Below are 20,182 nucleotides of genomic sequence, written 5' to 3'. Positions count from 1 at the left end.
GTCTACTTTTCTAAATAGAGTCATTTGAGGCATTGAGGTGGTTTCTGGGTTCCTACCACCCTTGAGCCACTGTAAATTCAATAAGGTGCCAGATAAAGGAAAATGTCAGTTCTCAGCCACTGAGAGACAGAATGCTCTCTTTCGCTTCTGGACCCTGCCAGGTTCCCACGTGTCACTAGGATAAATTTGTATCAAGAAGGAAGTATGGGATTTGTAAGGTGCCAAAACACAACACAAATAATAACATTTTATTTAGGGCTGTTACTGATCAAAATTTTTGTGTTCGATTAATCGATTTTTTTTAAATCGATTAATCTACTAATTTCAATTAATTATAACGCACATACAGATCCAACTACTTTTAGCTGATCTCCTTGCAGGCTGATTCCCAGTGCAGCTACCAACCACTGGAAAAATGGATAGCAGGATACAAAAAACACACAAAGGCAGCACTTGATGGGAATAGCATTAAAACTTTTATAGTCTTCAAGTAGGTAACAAAATAAATATTGCACTGGAGATAAAAATCGATGTAGCTACATAAACTGTAAAAATGGTGCAAGTAATGCCAAACGGTAGCAAAAGCAGTCATAAAAACATGTAGCCAAGTATGATAATGCTATAAAAATGTGTATCCCGATGCGGAGAGGTTAACATCAGTCCGTCGGCATGTAGATGTCCCGTGAGGGGAACTATCACAACTCCCAGTGGATGGTTGTAGAATCCCAGGTTGATAGAGGGAAGTGATAGAGGGAAGTGTAACAGCCCTTGCGTGTGGCAGATAGTAAGGTCCCGCCGGCATCCAGATATGAAGGCACAGCAAAGGAGCCCTTCAGATGGACATGGCAATGCCCGCCAGTGTCCGTGACCTCACCGGATCTCCCTGAAGGCCCGGAAGCCGGCGGAGAGGTGAGTACCAATCAAAAGAATTTTGATCGATCAAAAAAAAATTGATCGATCAAAAAAATTTAAGATTAATCGGTGAATTAATAGTTAATTTCCACAGCCCTAATTTTATTATAAACTTCAATAAATTATAAATTAATAATAACATTTTGACATATTTTATTATTTGTGTTGTATTAAAAATCCCATACTTCATTCTTGATACAAATTTACAAATCAAGGCATGATTCTCAGGCATTCAGCAACCCTTTTGCAATGACACTAAGACATACTTGTGATTGGGTTTGGCACATCACGGATCTGGTGGACAGATTACTGGGAGGGACTGGGGACTACCCAGCTGTCATTCTGCACGTTGGCACCAATGACAAAATCAGAGGAAGATGGAGTGTCCTAAAAAAGGACTTTAGTGATTTAGGAGCTAAATTGAGGAATAGGACCACCAAGGTAGTATTCTCAGAAATACTACCAGTACCTTGAGCCACACCAGAAAGGCAGAGGGAGATTAGGAAAGTGAACAAGTGGCTGAGGAGCTGGGGTAGAAAGGAGGGGTTCGAGTTCCTGGTGAACTGGGCTGACTTCTCAGTCAGTTACCGTCTCTTTAGCAGGGACAGACTGCACCTAAATGGGAAGGGTGCAGCTCAGCTGGGAGAGAAGATGGCCAAAATGTTAGAGGGGCTTTTAAACTAGGGGACGGGGGAGGGTCCAGATGTAGAGATAGCCAGTGTGGAACAAATTTCAGAGGGTAGTATTGGGGGCATTAGTGGTAAGTTGACTATAGCACCTAAACCTGAGGTAAGCAAATTAACAAGTCCAAAGATGGCAAAGATTTTTTATTTATTCTTCTCCTAAGTCTTCACGAGGGAAACGGGGGGATTCAGTAACCAAGACTGCAATGTTTATCCTCATGACATGTCACAGGAAGCACCATCATGGCTAACAGAGGATAGAATTAGAAATAGACCTGAAAAAATTTACATTAACAAGTCACCGGGACCAGATGTCTTACACCCAAGGGTCCTTAAGGAACTCAGTCCAGTGATTGCCAGACCATTGTTCTTAATTGTTCTTAATTTTTACAGTCTACTGACTGTAATGGTACCAGCTGATTGGAGAAAAGCCAATGTAGCACCAATATTTAAAAAAGGGCCAAGATATATCCCTGCATCTTCTCCGTCGCTTCCGAGTATGGGTCTTCGGGAGCGGGCCTTCCTTCTTGATTGACAGTCTTCCGAGAGGCTTCCGACGGTCGCATCCATCGCGTCACTAGTAGCCGAAAGAAGCCGAACGTCGGTGCGGCTCTATACTGCGCCTGCGCACCGACGTTCGGCTTCTTTCGGAAAATCGTGACGCAATGGATGCGACCGTCGGAAGCCTCTCGGAAGACTGTCAATCAAAATAGGAACGCCCAGTCCCGCAGCCCATACCCGGAAGCGGTGGAGAAGATGCATCTCGTAAACGGTAAGTACAGCTCATATTTTAAAACAACTAGCCGATTCCCCTAGACAAAACGAGAATCCATCTAAGGGAAAAAAGTCTTATGTACGGGAGAACCCCCACTTTAATGTCTCTGGTCCGGCAGCACCTGGACAATGCCGTCCAGTTCTGGGCACCAGTCCTCAGGGAGGATGTACTGGAGCTGGAGAGGGTCCAGAGAAGGGCAAAACAGCTAATAAAGGGACTGGAGGATCCCATCTATGGGGAAAGACTGCAAGCACTGAACTTATTATCTCTGGAGAAGACACGCTTGAGAGGGGATATTATTTTGATGTACAAATACTGTACTGGTCACCCCACAATAGGGATACAACTTTTCCACACAAGGGATTTTAAAAAGACACAAAGCCATTCACTAAAATTAGAAGAGAAATGGTTTAACCTTAAACTGCATAGAGGGTTCTTTACGGTGAGAGCAGTAAGGATGTGGAATTCCCTACTCTCAATTTTATTTTCTCGCTCAAAATGTTTTATTTTGAAACATCAAATAATAACAAATACAATATAGCTGTCAAAGTTTTCAGAATATTATACTAAATTACAGAAAATACAGGTAAATATAATACTCTATGTATATGACCAGTGGAGATGAGCTTACTTTGAGATAGTCCTTTGCTCTCATAGTGTTAAAATAAACACTCTGTGTAATAATGTAGTAATGTCATATGTAGATATATTATTTTCAGTTGAAAAGTTGAACATTTTAAGAAGTTGGAGTTAATATAGACAAATTAATTTAATGTTTTGTATCGAACTATAATATTGACCATAGCTGCGACTACTGTATGTAAAATAACCTGTTGGTAACAAATATTGTGTTTAAAAATGTAATTGAGAAAGAGAATAGTTCTTGAAAGAGCAGAGGAAAAGAAAATAATAAGAAAACATAAGCGTATAGGGGAAGGGAAGACATCAGGGTTCCGGAGACAAACATTATGTAAAGACAATGATAAGAAAAATCAACGAGAGGGTGTCAATTATCATGATGAGAGTACTTGATTGTCAAAGTTGTCTGGTATGCAATGTTTGATCAATGGTCTCCATATATTTTGTCAAACTTCTTCAGAATATCTTTATCTAGAGCAGAGGTGGGCAAACTACGGCCCGCGGGCCGTATACGGCCCGGCGGACCTTTTAATCCGGCCCCCGGCTGTGCCTGTGTCTCCTCTAGTCTCCAGGCTCTCCTGCCCAATGTCATCTATCATCAGAGCAGGGCTGGGAGAAGCCGGAGACACTGAACAGCATGAGTGCTGTGCAGGGATCCGTGGTTGCTAGGAAGCAGGTCGGATCCAATCAAAATAGCTATTGCTGTCCCCGCACACGCTCTGCAGTAGCTAGGCAACGCCGACGCTGCCAGGGCTGGGGCCGCTGATGACGTATGACGTCTGGAGACCCCGCCCACCCAGACAGATTACGTCCATTCAAAAAACAACAGGAGGGAGGAAGACACGTGTGAAGTGAAGCCATCAGATCGGGAGACAAGTAAAGGAGACACAGAAGAAGCAAAACGGGTAAACGAGAAAGGGGGTAATGGAGGAGGAGACAGGAAAGTGTAAATCGATAAAGATGAATGGTGGCACTGGCAAAAAGGAGATAAGAAAGGGGGAAGAAGAGGGAAGAACAGATAGAAAAAAAAGGGGACTATATAAAAAGAGAAAAATAAGGAAAACAGAAAAGCAGAGGAAAATAAGAGAAAAAATACGAGTGAAAAATAAAAAGATGATAGCGAAATGAGAATAGGAAAAAAGGAAGAAATGAGTGGGAAAAGGAGACAAATTAAGAGGATAAGGTACAACTGAGAAAAATGTATGAAAATAAACTTTAAAAAAAACTGGTGGCACACTGGCAGCAATTGATGGCACACTGGTGGCACACTGGCAGCAATTGATGGCACACTGGCAGCAATTGATGGCACACTGGCAGCAATTGATGGCACACTGGTTTATGTATGTCTTAGTGATTGATTAACATCACAACTTTATTGATTTGAAATTGATACCCTTATTTTTTGTATGATTTTTGCTTTTGCTCATCACTGCCACACACATGCAGCCATGCATTGCACGTGTGTGGCAGTAATGAGCAAAACAAAAAATCATACAAAAAAAAGCTATCAATGAAGTTGTGATGTGAATCAATCACTAAGACAATAAGACATACATAAACCATAATTTTCACTAATATGAGTCACAAATAGTGAAAAATGTTCATTGTTTTGGGAAATTTTGTTTAATAATTTTTTTTTTTTTGTAAGGCACCCTCACTTTTTCATTGTTTAACTATAACAAGTACTCGTACCAGTTGTCCAACAATTATATTTACTGCTTTTTATAAAGAAATACAATTGATTTTATGCAGTATTGAGTTTAGCCTTTTGGCCCGGCCCTCCAAAATATTTTTAGTTTCTCATGTGGCCCCATCGAAAAAATAATTGCCCACCCCTGATCTAGAGCGTCCATCTTAGCATGTATAAATGATTGATTCATTCTGAGCTTGGTTTCTACAATGTTCAAAATAGGTGTTTTCCATGCGTTAGCTATTGTCTGCTTTGCGGCTGTCAAGAATATAAGGAATAGCTTAAATTGTTTATATGTGAGAAAGTCTGGTTTTAAGATTAGGAGAGCTGATATAATAGAACATTCAAACATTTTTGAAGCTATTAGAAAGACATTTTCACAAAATGTATGTACAATGTGCATATGTGTACCATGTTCGAGACAGCCGCGAAAACAGAGGCCTGAGTTGTCTTTTACAAGTTTAGCAATTCTAGCAGGAACCAAGTACCATCGTGTAAGTACCTTATATGATGTCTCAACTGCCATTAACTTTGTTGAAAAAGATTTAGTATTAGACCATATATTAGACCATACTTGAGGATCAATATTGCGATCAAGATCCTTTTCCCACTTAGCAACATATGATGGTAAAATTGTATCTGATTTAGTGATCAGTTGAGAGTAGATTACTGAAATGCGACTTTTAGCATGTGAGTTCTTTAGACAAATTTGTTCAAATTGGGAAATGGTGTGTATGGTATCGTTAATATTGAGGAGAGGAGCATAACATTTTTTTATTTGAAGATATCAGAATATTTCGGATTGGGGAGCCCAAAGCATTCGCATAGTTCTGGGAAAGGACGTATTGATGTTGTTGAAATTATGTCGTATAGACAAGAAATGCCAACCTTAGACCAGGCTTTAAAAGTTCTGGGAGATATCCAAGATGGATAAAAGGCCCGGGTTTTTATGAAAAGAGAGAAGCGGGTTATATGGAGATTTTACAATTTTATTCTCAAAACTAATGCCAGTGGATCACTTTTATATGTTCTTAAGAACTCCAACAAGATTTGTGAACCTAAGCCCATAGCTCCAGCACCTCCCTAGGCTCACATTGGATGGAGTCATTGTCCATATTTGGTTGCTAACTGTATAAGAAGAGCTGAGTTTACCATTAAAGTATTCATTTGTTTGGAACCAGAGAACAGAGCTTGTGTCTCGTTATTCTGGGGAATTCTTATGGATCGTGTCTGCTGGATTGTGGAGTGTCGGATAAGCTGTCTTGGGTTGGTGGAATGGAATATCGTAAACGGTGTTAACCCCTGACGGTTACAATTGTTGGCTAGCAGTGGGATGATTCCATCACCAGAAGAACAGCTACAAGGACACCGGACAATGGAGAACGAATGGACAATGAACGGCTGAAGCCTCTCTTCCCTCAAGGACTTACTGGAGAGCCGGGGCAGACCGGCCAGCAACCGTAAGAAAAGGGACATTATCGCAGAACTTGTCGAAATGGATAGAGCTGAAAGGCCCAGCGTAACAGACAGGACACCCGAGGAAAAAAGTTTTGATCGGGCTGTAAAACGAGGACTGGCACAGTATGGTCCTAACCCTCCACCAGAGATTATAGACCTGGTTATAGCGGCTGTGGATGCAACTTGGCTACATCAAAGAGGTGCTGCAGCAGCAGTCACAGCAGCACCAGCTGAAGTGAGAGGAGAGGTACAGATACCATTCGCCATGGAAGAGAAATTCAGAAGGAGGTTACAAGAGATGCGGATACAGCACAGAGGACCAGTATCAGAGGAGGCCCTGCTGGGATGGTCTGATTTGATCCATTGCCAACTCTGGAAGGAAGTGCTAGCTCTTTGAGCAGCAACACCAGGGAAAGGTCCTCCCCTCCATCCATGTAAGGTACTGGCCGCAGTATGATGTACGAATGCCGTTGTTGGGGGAACAACCGAAGCAGGAGTGGACAGCCGAGTTAAGCAGGCTGATCCGGGCAGAGATGCGGTTGGACGAGAGCTACAGAGCCATCCGGTGGTATGTAGCCCAAGAGTGCACGTGGTCAGCGGATGACAGCCCCACAGAAGGCTATGATAGCCTGGGATTGTTGTATTGGAGGATATTCAGTGATCCTGACTTTGGGGATGATCGGGAGTGGCGCTTGAAGGAAATAATGGAGCACAGAGAGCAAAAATTGAATGTCTCGGAAGGACACTGGTTACAGGAAGATTTGGAGTTTCTGGCCGTCCAGGAATGGGAGCTGGAGATCGCCTACAGACAGCTGCTAGACTCTGCTCAGCAGCAGGGTGGGGCTCTCGTTGCCTGGGACTATGAGGAAATATCAGATGACAACGCTGAAATCTTGGCTGATGAATCGGCAGTGGAAAATATGGAGATTGCCATCCCTAAAGCCAAAGCGGATGATGTGGAGTTCCAGGGGACCGGGGCAGTTGGCTCATCTCCCCAGCCACAGATTACAGAATGCATGGACTTAATGGACCGTTCAGAGGATGTTACGGTTTATGCATCCCCAGCAGAAGTGCTGGCAACCGGGCAGAGTGCTAGCAATCTCTGCCCAGCACCAGAACCAACTGTGGAGTTCCAAGGAGACAGGGCGGTTGGCCCCTCTCTCCAGCAACAAGCTGAGGTTATAAAGCTTTTACACCCAGCTGAATCACTGGCAGCGGGGCAGGATGCTGCTGACCGCTGCACACAACTGCAGCTTGAGCTGATATTGGGGGATGGGACTGTGGTCTCCCCTCACAGCAACCCAGCAGAAGAGCTGGCAACAGAGCAGAGTGCCACAAGCCTCTGCTCTCAACTAGCAGGAGAGGGAGTTCCTGTGGTAGTGGATGGGACTTCAGTCTCCACTTGTATACCCCAGGGATGGGGGGCAGTTGGCCCAGATCCCCAACAGCATGATAAACTGAGCCCAGCCACCCTGTCTTCTCTCCAGCGGCTGAAAGGACTCTAGGTAGAAGGGCCAGTCCAGGCCTCTCCCCAGCGGCAGGTATGTTCTCTGAGAGAAGCAGAGGTTGGCTGGGCGAGTAATGCTGTTTGGAGCAATTTATTTGGGGTACTGTATGGATACCAGCATTGGAGGAATGGAAGTATGGACTAACTTCAGAGTCAACCCGTCTGGGGTCACCTCCTGTGTTAGTCTCCTACCGAAAGGGGAGAGATGCAACGGAATGGCCCGTAATACCCAGAGACTTTTGAAGGATGCGGGGTAGCTTCACTAATGACTCTTGGGTCTAGGGTCATCCTATGTCCAATAGGGGCATAGGATGACTGAGAAATGATATCATGAATTACATGATATGGGACAGTAATGATAATTCATGTATTGCAGGATATCTTGAAATATTATAAGTTGTTAATTCTGACCATAACAGGTAAATAGGAGAGTGTCTCCTTCAATGTGGACCATAGACTGTTAAGATGTTAATTGACGTTAATCGCCTCCAGCTACCTGGCTGTAGTGAGGAAAGCTTGCTGTGATTGTATTCTATTGTCTATTGTGTTAATTAAGCCTGGCTCCTAAGATATTTCATGGTGCTCTTCTAACTAACCCTGTATTGTGTGAAAGTTCTATTGATGATAATATGTGATGAGAATTAACATAATCAAAAGGTCAGATATCTGACTTATGTTCACTAAAGGAATGTGTATTGTGTATCAGGTGAGAATAGCTTGTCGCGGAGTCAGAACGTCTGGGTAATGATTAGTAATTAGTTCATGTAGATTAACTGAATGTCATTATCTAAAGGGATGTGTTCTGAAGTTCCTTGTGTCATGTTGTGGGTGGAGTTGAGTCATTGTCCATATTTGGTTGCTAACTGTATAAGAAGAGCTGAGTTTACCATTAAAGTATTCATTCGTTTGGAACCAGAGAACAGAGCTTGTGTCTCGTTATTCTGGGGAATTCTTATGGATCGTGTCTGCTGGATTGTGGAGTGTCGGATAAGCTGTCTTGGGTTGGTGGAATGGAATATCATAAAACGGTGTTAACCCCTGACCGTTACACTGCATAACTAGCCAGGGAGAGGAGGTGAGTGCTGCGGAGAGGAGGAGACAGAGGAGCGGCGATCCGCTGTCACTGAAGTCCTGATGGCCAGTACATGCCTGGAGCCAGGTCACTAATTCTGGTGCCTGGAGTTTGTTGAGCCCTGTGTTATGTACAGAGTGAGCATACAATATGTTGTGCTGCACTAAAATCCCAAGCAGTGTTGTCAGCTCTGCCCAATTCTTCCATGCCAGACTACTCAAACAAATTTTATTCATACTCTTTAGTTTGGCAGAAGGCATGCATATTGTCTAAATATTGTGTGCTAAACTATGTCTCTTTCCCATCGGGGCAGGTGAGGAGGTATGACCATGATGTTCATGTGACTGGTGTGCAGTGAAATCAGTTAAGCAATTTCAGTACAGGAGAGGAGCTTGTTCTGTATAATACTAAACATCAGAGGTCATTTACATCATTTACGCACATTTTGCTCTGTATAATGTGTCCGCTGGTAGCCATTACGTAGGGTGAGCGTGATGCATTAGTACAATGCATTGTTTCCTTTTTCCTTTTTTACCTTTATTAAAATGTCACAAAATGCAACCTGTCTTACTTTTTTCAGCACACACCAACAGTGAACACAAATTGCCCTGTCCCTAGAAAATCGCTCGATTCCCCCAGTCTCTCTTGATGGGGAATGTCTCCCATAGTGCTATTCTGGTTTCCCGGGAGGAGGGCTTTAGCCACCGGCTAGTAATTGAATGTAAAAAAATCTGACAGGCTGGTTGTACCCAATTCGCTCGATGGATAAGACTTGGGTACAATCAGCCTGCCCATACATGGATCAAATCTCGGCTGGTTCAGCAATTTCAATCCATGTATCCATGGCTTTATTCTAAGAAGTTTTTAAAAATCATTGTTTGCAATGTACATGCAGGCACCAGATAAGCTCACAATGCATGTGATTGTGCTGCCATTAGATCACAGGCAAATTAAAGAATAGCTCTGTGCCTTGAGATCGCTGTGAACAAATCAAAACCATTACAAGTAGTAAACATTGTCTGGGATCAGCAGCTAGCCCCCCCCCCCCCCTATCCTCTCACAAAAACTCTGTGTGAAAGGAAAGAGAATTGCTGCTGATCAGTTTTATTTCAGAACTTCTAGTGAAGTATTTAGAGTGTATAGAACCCATTGATCCCTATGCAGTAATAAACCCCTACCAGCTTTGATTGGCTGCTATGAGGGTAAAGAGTCTGTTTTTAAACACACTCCATATACAAACCCATTCTCTGTGTAAGCAAAAATGGAAACACAATAGAGGAAAGACAATCCCTACTGCAATGTATTTTTTTATCTGTTTCCAAATTAGCAGAATTTTCCAATGTTCAGTTATGTTCTTTCTTGGTGAAAACAGAAATCCAGGAGTCACTCTGAGCTCGGAAGTCTTCAAGCAGATCCCGTTTATTTTTCTAGCAGAACCATCCCCGGTGGCAATCCACACCGGCAACACAAATGGTTAATTTACAACAAACAAAATCAAAAATAAATAAGCTGTTTCCCTTCTCTTTCGGACACATAGAAATCCCATTACAGATATGAACGTCTGGAATAAAAGAGTGGGATCCTTGGAAAAAAAAATTAAAATTATCTCCAAGGTGGCACATCGACCACTATAACATAGTCTGGGCTACAGTGACCACCTGCCATCTGAGCTAAACAGTTTTCAACTCGTCTGGTTTCTTAACAAAATAATCATTTAGGATTATTATTAGTTCACAATATTAATAGATTCTTTTGGACTCCAATATTTATCCTTGCTAAAACTGTCATCTCAAACAGCATAGCCAGCAAATAAATTGGTCCCGCCAAATCGTACAAATTTACTATAGATGTGATGCTCAAAGATCACCAGACTTCTCTGAAAGGGAACCTGGCATAAAGCAATCAGAAGCCTGAACTCCTGGTTTGCATACTATTTCCAAGGCGGTGATGTCATTTATATTTGAACTTGCAGCGAAGCTGAGCACTTTTGGCTTTGCTTACCCGGAACTAGTATGCAGCTTTTGGAGTCTGCAAACTTTCATCTGAAGCTTCTCATGAAGGCAATTTGCTCTTGACATATTCCTTTTAAAGTGTATGTCTATGCAAACAAATATATATATATATATATATCTATATATATCTATAGATATACATTTATTATATATATATATATATATATATATATATATATTTCCCCTGGTCTCCCAGAAATCCAGTGATCTCCTAACTTCCATTAATGAGCTGACAACACTGACGCCCAAGCAGCATTGTCAGCCCTGCCTGCGTTTTTCCACTTCTGGAATACAGAACACCCTCTCTCTTTCTTAATCTCCATAACATAAGGAGACAGTGTTCTGTGGTCCACACAGATGAACGGGACAGGCATGCAAACACTGCTTGAGATTTTATTGCAACAAAAGCACTGTGTTGTCAGCCCAAAGTTAGGAGCCCTTTGGATTTCTGACAGATCAACAGGTATTCTTGCAGCATTTTTAAAGAGACAGAATATGGGGAAGGTATGCATATTGTAGAGATTAGGAATAATCTAATAAATGTTTTTTTTTTGTAATTACGTTCAGGTATAAACTTTAATTCACCAGAAAATCCTAATATTTTCCTTTCCCATTCAAATATGTGAAAACAGTTATAATTGATCTGTTGGCATGCTCTATGGCTGTGAGAAGTCGATGTACAGATCCCATTACTACAGACGTCTATTCAATTCACATTCTTTTCACAGAAGACTTCTTTTGTGTCGAGAAAAAGAGTTTGGGGAAAAAAGTGCATGAAAAACTCTATTCAAAAATATACATATTTGAACTCCCAAAGGGGACCGCTCCACCGCCATGGCCACTACCGGCTTGGTAGCAGCAACTGAATAAAAGAAAATAGACATGTAACCTGGGAACATGGAAGACAGCACAAGACACTTCAGAAAAGATGAAGGCAAGAAGAGGGATGAGGACATGAGAGAAGAATAGAAATAGCATATTTACAATGGATTCCACGAGTTGGATTGTGGTTGCTGAGCTTATGGCTGGACATTCGCAGAATTTGGCAAGGGGTTAGGTGGGTGAGCAAATAGATGCATGAGATATAGAACCATATAATAACCAAAAGAGCTGACTAACCACTAGAAGGTCCTGCACCATAGATACGTATAGAACTGAACAAATAGCTATGGCACCAGATTTTCTATGTAGAGTGTGTTTCAGTTCAATTAGGCAAAAGGCATTTATGTTTTTACTGGCTTTTTATGCATAACAAAATGGTCTTGGAAGCCTAATTTTCAGAATCAAAGGGGAAGTTTGCCCAGGATATCATTTAGTTTGGAGTAGATTTGAGTAGACTTATGCCTGGTATGCACAATGAGATTATCGGAATATGATAGTCCATTTTATTTTGTATGCTAGTCTTGTATATAAAAAATGAAGAGTTTACTAAAGTGACGAAAATTCTCGTACGACAGAATAAAAATTTGGAAGTGATGTTATTCTAGTGAATTTGTATTGTATTTTCGAACGATAACTGTACTGATGAAACAAAAATCGTACGATCTTGTATAGTACGAGAAACATTTTCATGCTTGTCCCATCAGATACGATCGGATGAACTGTCGTGGTCGGCTCTTGAAAGCTGTGTACTAACGTTTAGATTATCGTATCGCTTTGAAAGCAGTATTGTTCATACAATTTTCTAATCATGTTGTACAGGCCATTAGGGATAGTTTCCTAACCTGGTGACCTGTTAAGGAACTTCAAGACCTGAGCTGGATATCTTTTCATTCCTGGCCCCACCACGTAGACCACCCTTAGGTTTCTGCTTCTGTGTGCAGTCCAGAAGAGCTTAGGAGCTGAGAGATGACACAAATGCTCAGCATGATGACAAGTGAAGTCACAAGTGCAGTACAACCAAAAGGTCTGCTCAACGTGACCCCAGAAGCTTTTTAATAAGTCTGCAAGCAATGGCATTAAACATAGTCTACAAAAAGCTCATTAATTAACATTGGGTGGGTTTGCCCTTTAAACGAAACCTATCATGAACCAAATTGAGTGTATAGAAAAAGATGCACAGGTTGCCTTCAATCAAACCACATGCCATAAACAACTAGTAGATCCAGACACATAAAAAGCTGAAAGATCCAGCCTGTAAAAGAAGGGTTATGCTTTCTGTGGTGTGTCAAATCATCACTCTTTGGAAAATCTATGGGTGCCACTGCTATCCGACACTTTCTGATGTGTCAGGTAGTGCCTCCTCTGCTGTGTGCTGTGGTTCCTTCCACCAGCTGCTAAGCCACAACAGCTCAAGGTTGTGATGTAGATGTTGCTGGGAGAAACCACAGGACAAAGCAGGGGTCATGCTATAAAACCCGTAATCGTCAAACAACAGCAGCACTTGTAGCCTATTACAGGCTAGGTCTCTCAAATTGTTAACAGAGAAAGGGTTGATTGGCAATTCCTGTAAACGTAAAAATTCTCTTTGCCTATTTCTACCTCTCGAATCGTCCCATTGGACCTTTAATGTGATAGACTGTTTAAGTGTCTATTAAAGAGGCAATCCGAAGTGGAAGAGGCAGTGTCAAGCTTACATTTTACAGGAAAAGTGGAGATTTCCATATAACTTTGGCTACTGATATATCTGGATCTACTGATTGTTAAAAGGTATTCACCGAAAATTGAAGGCAATTGTTACTTATGCACATTTTTCTTCATATGTTTAATTTGAGTTGCTCATGTCAGTGACAAATTCATTTTAAGGCTCTATCTAATTGATTTAAGGCTTAATAATTAATATATAAATGCCCACCACTGTGCCGTCCATTCCAAATACACTATTTCAGGAAAACAAAGAAGAATTAGGAATAAAGGACAAGGAGATGAAATGACCATAAAACAGGAAGACAGGTCTAAAGGTATAAAAACACAACAAGCATAATCCCATGTGGGTCATCCAACCAGAGCTCGAGTTAAAAAGGGGTTAACAAAGACAAATGATATCAGCTATAAATTCCCCCCAAAGAGGGGCCAGTAATGATCTCCCGATAAATAAATGAAGTGCCATGTTCAGCAAAAGCAAAACAATCCATGCCCTAGGAGACATCACTTCCACATTCGCCACTGCAAAGTTCACGCTTCGCGAATATGTGGCCCGAAGGGGGGAAAAGTGAGGGATGCCCAATAGATTGCGATGATAGATGACAGTGCAGGAGCGGATGTACTGATCCCAACCTAAAATGTTCATACTGCAAAATGGTTGATGGGTGATGGGCAACAAGGAGCCTCCCCGGATGATGCAGCAGGGCCACAGCGACCAGGAGGAAGAAGTGCAAAGATGTATGGTTAGTATTCATCCTGATCCTCTGGCTGATGCTCCTCATTTTCATCGTCATCTGGTGGAGCGAATCCATCCTGTGGAGAAACATACAACACAGCTTAAATGGACAACCGCATAATGAGAATATACAGTATATCTACAGTTGTGCTCATAAGTTTACATACCCAGGCAGAATTGATGATTTCGTGCCTATCTTTCAGAGAATATGAATGATAACACAAAAACTTTTCTTTTACTTATGGTTAGTGTTTGGCTGAAGCTATTTATTACCAATCAACTGTGTTTACTCTTTTTAAATCATAATGACAACAGAAACTACCCAAATGACCCTGATCAAAAGTTTACATACCCGAGTTCTTAATACCGTGTATTGCCCCCTTTAACATCAATGACAGCTTGAAGTCTTAAAAAAAATTGGGTCACTTTTATTCCTATTACAAGGAATGTAAACATCCCTTGTAATAGAAAAAAGCTTGACAAAAAGACCTCAGATCTGATATTTAGACTAAAATGCAATAGAAAAAAAATGTATGTCATTTAACCACTTGCTTACTGGGCACATATACCCCCCTCCTGCCCAGGTGAAATTTCAGCTTTCGGCACTGCATCGCTTTAACTAACAATTGCGCGGTCGTGCGACGTGGCTCCCAAACAAAATTGACGTCCTTTTTTCCCCACAAGTAGAGCTTTCTTTTGGTGGTATTTGATCGCCTGTGCGGTTTTTATTTTTTGCGCTATAAACAAAAAAGTGAGACAATTTTGAAAAAAATACAATATTTTTTACTTCTTGCTATAATAAATATCCCAATTTAAAAAAAAAAAAAAAAAAAATTTTCTCAGTTTAGGCCGATACGTATTCTTCTACATATTTTTGGTAAAAAAAAAAAAAAAAAATCGCAATAAGCGACTGGTTTGCGCAAAAGTTATAGCGCTTACAAAATAGGGGACAGAATTATTTTTTTTTAATTATTTTTTTTTAATAGAAATGGCGGCGATCTGCGATTTTTAATGGGACTGCGACGTTATGGCGGACACATCGGACACATTTTTGGCGCCATTCACATTTATACTGCGATCAGTGCTATAAATATGCACTAATTACAGTATAAATGTGACTGGCATTGAAGGGGTTAACACTAGGGGTGAGGAAGGGGTTAAATGTATCCCTGCTTAGTGTTCTAACTGTGGGGGAGGGGGGGTGACTGGGGGGGTGACCGATCTGTGTCCCTATGTACAAGAGACACAGATCCGTCTCCTCTCCAGAGACAGCACCGCTGTCTCTGTGTAAAACGGCAATGAGAGATGATCTCATATGTTTACATATGAGATCCTCTCTCATTGGCCGCACAGATCGCCTCGCGAACGGCCACTCTGATTGGCCGTTCGCGGCGATCTGTAATTGGCTGTGTCCGAGGGACACGGCCAACACAGATTTTCCCCGCAGCGCGCTCTGGAGCGCGCGCGGGGAACGCCCAAAGGGGCGGCCGTCAATTGACGGCAGTTTGGAAATTGGGATCCGCACTGTAGCCGTCAATTGACGGCAGGCGGATCCCAAGTGGTTAAAAAATAAAAAAAAAATGTCCCTTTAAGAGCATTGACGTTGCTTCTACCCTGCAATGATATGGAGATAGGTGGGGGCCATTTTCCCCTTACTCGTCTCTATGTTAGCCCAGGAATAGCATCTAATCACCTCCGCTGCTGCCGACGGCTCCGGTAAGCGGTGGAGGGCACCGGAGAGAGGTGGGAGGGGGCCTTCTCCCGCCACCCCTAAAAGTGATCTTGTGGCGAATCCGCCGCAGAGACCACTTTTATCTGAAAGCGGAACGCCCGATATTGAAGAGGGTACAGGGGTTATAGTAGCTAGCTGCTACCATAACAACGGTATTCCTCTTCAAAGTAGCAACGTATTCCTGCGGTGGGCGGTCCCCGTAAGTGGTTAAACAACACATACACTGTGCTTCTGCAATGGGCATATTAGCACCTATAAAAAGTTTAAAAAAGTAGGCTCTTTTCACCCTGATCCGCAGGTGCAGTGCTGTGGACCTGCTGGTTTCCCGTGGGTTAGCTGCACTAAGCCATAGACTTTGATTATATCCTGTGGGTTTAGTGCTCTTTCTTGAAAGTGCACCACACTCGCAAGATATAATAGAAGTCTATAGCAAAGCACAGGTAACCCACAGGAAAGCCGTAGGTGCACTGCACTGCATCCGCAGTGTGGATAAACCACAGCACATCCATATTAAAACAGCAGCCTTATAGGGGGCTCAGGACAATAAGAGCTTGTTTACATTTTCAGTTTTTACCAAACCCTCTGAACCACTAGTGTAGTGTCAGGGGTTGCAATGGTAAGCCCACCCCATGCTCCAGGAAGTCCGTGCGACCTCCCTGTCACTTTCTAGTTTACTGACATATACAGGGAACCAAACCTCTCCATGTTCCTCCTGCAACCTCTAAAAGCCAGCTTCTCCTCCTCTTCTCACCCACCGGCGTTCAGCAGCAGCAGGAGAAAAATGTTCCATATGCTATTCAAAATAAATAATTTGTTAATTAGATAATTTGTTACTGAATCACAATTGCTCTTCAAAAGGTGAAGCACCCCTGTGTTAGGCAATAGTACCATCTGCTGATAATTTTGTAGTTACACCCTTGCGCTTTATAGGACATGAACAGGGTATGAGTAAAGCCCTGTACACACGATAGGATTTCCATCGGACAAAGCCGCGGAATTTTGTCCGAAGGGCATTGGCCGTGAACTTGTTCTGCGTACAGACGGCAAAACTTTGTCAGCCAACAAATATGAAACTACATGTTTTTTCAGCTCTTTAGCGCCACCCTTTGGGCAAATTCTGCTAATCTTGTGCTATGGTTAGCACTGTTTATGAGCATGCGTGTTTGTACTTTCGATTTTTTTCCGACAGACTTGTGTACACACAGGGATGGACTGGCCGTTGGGACTACAGGGAGTTTCCCGGTGGGCTGATGGCTCAGTGGGCCGGCTTCAGTGACAGCGAACCGCCGCCCCCTCCGCTCCTCTGTCTCTCCCTTCCCGCAGCGCTCACCTCCTCTCCCTCACCGCAGAGCTCACCTGGGGGGGAGCAAAGAAGCAGTGGGAGGACCAGAGGAGCATGGGGGAGGGGACAGACAGCTGACTCAACAGCTATGGCCTGGGAGTTCCTCACTTCAGCCTAATCTTGTCCCATAAGGGGGGGGGGCACCAAACTGATTCTTTCCCCCGGGTGAAATAATGTCTAGCTTCTCCACTGTATGCCTATAAGTGTACCAGTACCAGCCGCTCTACTCTAATAAAGTAGAACGGCTAGTGGCTAGTGAAGGGGGAGAGGGGGCTTGGGTGGCCGGGGGGGGGGGGGTGCGGGAGTTGTCCGGCCGCCATGGGAGAGACCTGTCAAAGTGGGCCAGTCTGGATGAAGTCCAGGGCCAAATTTTTGTCCCAGTCCAGCCCTGTGTACACACGATTAGATAATCCGACATCACACATTTGTTGTCGGAAAATTTTAAAGCATGCTATCCGACATTTGTTGTCGGAAAATCCGTCAACAATTGTCCGATGGAGCGTACAAACGGCGGGATTTTCCGACAAAACCCTGCCATCACACAATTCCCGTCGGAAAATCTGCTGAAATGGAAATGTGACAATCTTCTTTCCACCAAAGTTGGAAAGAAGTTGGGGCCTGTTCTTTATCATTAAAAATGTACCACAGGTGCATTATTGATGCATTATTGATGAGTTCTTGCTGCGTTTTCAATGCATTTCAGTCAATCTTTGGTGCGTTATTTTTTAACTGATCAAAAATGCAACAGAAGCACAATGGACCAGTGTGAAAATATACATAGATTTTCAAAGGATTTATTTTTATTGAGCTTTTATTGCGCTAAAGTAGAGCTGCATGATTCTTGATAAAATGAGAATCACAATTGTTTTTGCTTAGAATAAAGATCACAATTCTCTGCGTAACATCATCTTTCACATTATACAAACAAATTGGGCTAAATTTACTGTTTATTTTTAATTGAAGTGTATTTTTGCACAAATACAGTGTGACATAAAATATTGCGATGACCGCCATTTTATTCTCTAGATGAAAAAATATATATAATGTTTGGGGGTTCTAAGTAATTTTCTAGCAAAAAATAGTGATTTTAACTTGTAAGCAACAAGTGTCCGAAAAAGGCTAATGCTGCGTACACACGATCGTAAATTCTGACAAGAAAACCGTGGATTTTTTTCCAACGCAATTTTGGCTCAAACTTGTGTTGCATACACACGGTCACACAAAAGTTGTCTGAAATTCTGACCGTCAAGAACATGGTCACGTACAACACTACGAAGAGCCGAGAAAAATTAAGTTCAATGATTCCGAGCATGCGTCAAATTGATTCCGAGCATACGTAGGATTTTTGTGCGTCGGAATTTCCGACAAGAACTTTTCCTGTCGGAAAATTTGAGAACCAGCTCTCAAAAAAGTCAGATGGGGCCTACACATGATCGGAATTTCCAACCAAAAGCTCACATTGAGCTTTTCTTGTCGGAAATTCCGATCGTGTGTAAGCGGCATTAGTCTTTAAGTGGTTAAACTGACCTCATTTGCAGACCAAAGTTCTTCCCTTTGATCTCTAAAAAGAACCAAATGATACAATGTTTCTTTTTATCTCTCAGCGCTGAGCAATGTTGTGATGAACCTTGCCGAGAAGAGAAAGGCTCTGCACTTGTTACACGAAACGTGGAAATGCCGGATTAAGATTGTGAGGGGGGTTGAATCGAGATTGCAATTTTTTTAACAATTAATTGTGCAGCTCTACGCTAAAGGTGCCGACAACAAATGAAAATTTATTTAAATTCATGATATTAATTAATAGGTGGAACATAATACAATTATATATACAAAGACTGTACAGTAATACCTTGGATTAAGACTAACGCGGTTAACGAGCGTTTCGCAATACGAGGTATTATTAAAAAAAAAATCCTGGCTCGGTTTGCGAGTGTTGTCTCACAACACGAGCAGGATTCAAGCCTCTTTGGTCAGATGTGTGTAGCCGTTCGGATGCACTCGGAAATACTTGGTAATACTTGGAAACACTTTGGGCCAGATCCACGTACAGCGGGCGCAACTTAAATATTCGGATTTAAGATACACCGCCGCAAAATTTCTACCTAAGTGCCCGATCCACAAAGCACTTACCTAGAAATTTGCAGCTGTGTAACTTAAATCTGTCCGGCGCAAGGCGTGCCCAATCTAATGGGACGAGTCCCATTTAAATTAGGCGCGCTCCCGCGCCGGACGTACTGCGCATGCTCCCGACGCGATTTCCCGACGTGCTTTGCGCGAAGTTACATTGCACCGAGTTTTGAGAATCGCGACGGGTGTAAAAGAAAAAAAAAGAGTTGCGGCGGGAAAAAAAAAAATTAAAAAAAACATTTGACAGCGACGCGGGAAAGAAGGGTATACTTTTACATGGTGTACTAAGTTTACACTTTGTAAAAGCAGCCCTAATTTTGCGACGGCAAACTAACACTTACGGAAAAAAAACGAAGGGAAAAAGCTTTGTGGATCTCCGTAAGTGCTAATTTGCATACCCGAAGCGGCATTTTGACGAGAAATGCCCCCAGCGGCGGCCGAGGTATTGCATCCTAAGATCCGACAGTGTAAAACTATTACACCTGCCGGATCTTAGGAATATCTATGCGTAACTGATTCTATGAATCAGCCGCATAGATAGAAACAGGGATACGACGGCGTATCAGTAGATACGCCTGCGTATCCCTTTTGTGGATCTGGCCCTTTGTTCCTGAGTGTTTCTGAGTCTCTTTCCGAAGGCATCCGAGTGACTCCGAACGGTCTCTAAGTATTCCTGAGTCTCTCCGTTGCCCCCCACCTCTGGCCACATGCGGTACTGCATACAATAGAAGTCAATGTGGAACGAATTATCTTCATTTTCATTGACTTCTATGGGGAAACTCACTTTGATATGCGAGTGCTTTGGATTACAAGCATTCTTCTGGAACGGATTATGCTCGTAATCCAAGGTTCCACCGTATATATATTTTTTAAAAACTGTAATTTTCGGTTTCGGTCAGATGCATCCTGAATTT

The 20,182-nt window shown here is 42.5% G+C and overlaps 1 protein-coding gene across 4 annotated transcripts in view; it reads right to left on the bottom strand.

Annotated features, from left to right (window-relative positions):
- Nucleotides 1-12,609: 12,609 nt before the first annotated feature.
- MAPRE3 (microtubule associated protein RP/EB family member 3) overlaps nt 12,610-20,182 on the bottom strand; it is a 157,459-nt gene continuing 149,886 nt past the window's right edge. For all 4 annotated transcript variants that reach the window (XR_005748593.1, XM_040348248.1, XM_040348249.1 and 1 more), the window contains one exon: nt 12,610-14,144. Coding sequence is in view for 3 of the 4 variants with exons in the window: in XM_040348248.1 (XP_040204182.1) it covers nt 14,076-14,144 (69 nt within the window). In the remaining variant the exon portion in view is untranslated. The remainder of the gene's footprint in view (nt 14,145-20,182) is intronic.

Source organism: Rana temporaria, chromosome 4 (genome assembly GCF_905171775.1).
Source record: "Rana temporaria chromosome 4, aRanTem1.1, whole genome shotgun sequence".
Lineage (NCBI taxonomy): Eukaryota > Metazoa > Chordata > Amphibia > Anura > Ranidae > Rana > Rana temporaria.
This window is presented reverse-complemented; position numbering and strand designations above follow the sequence as displayed.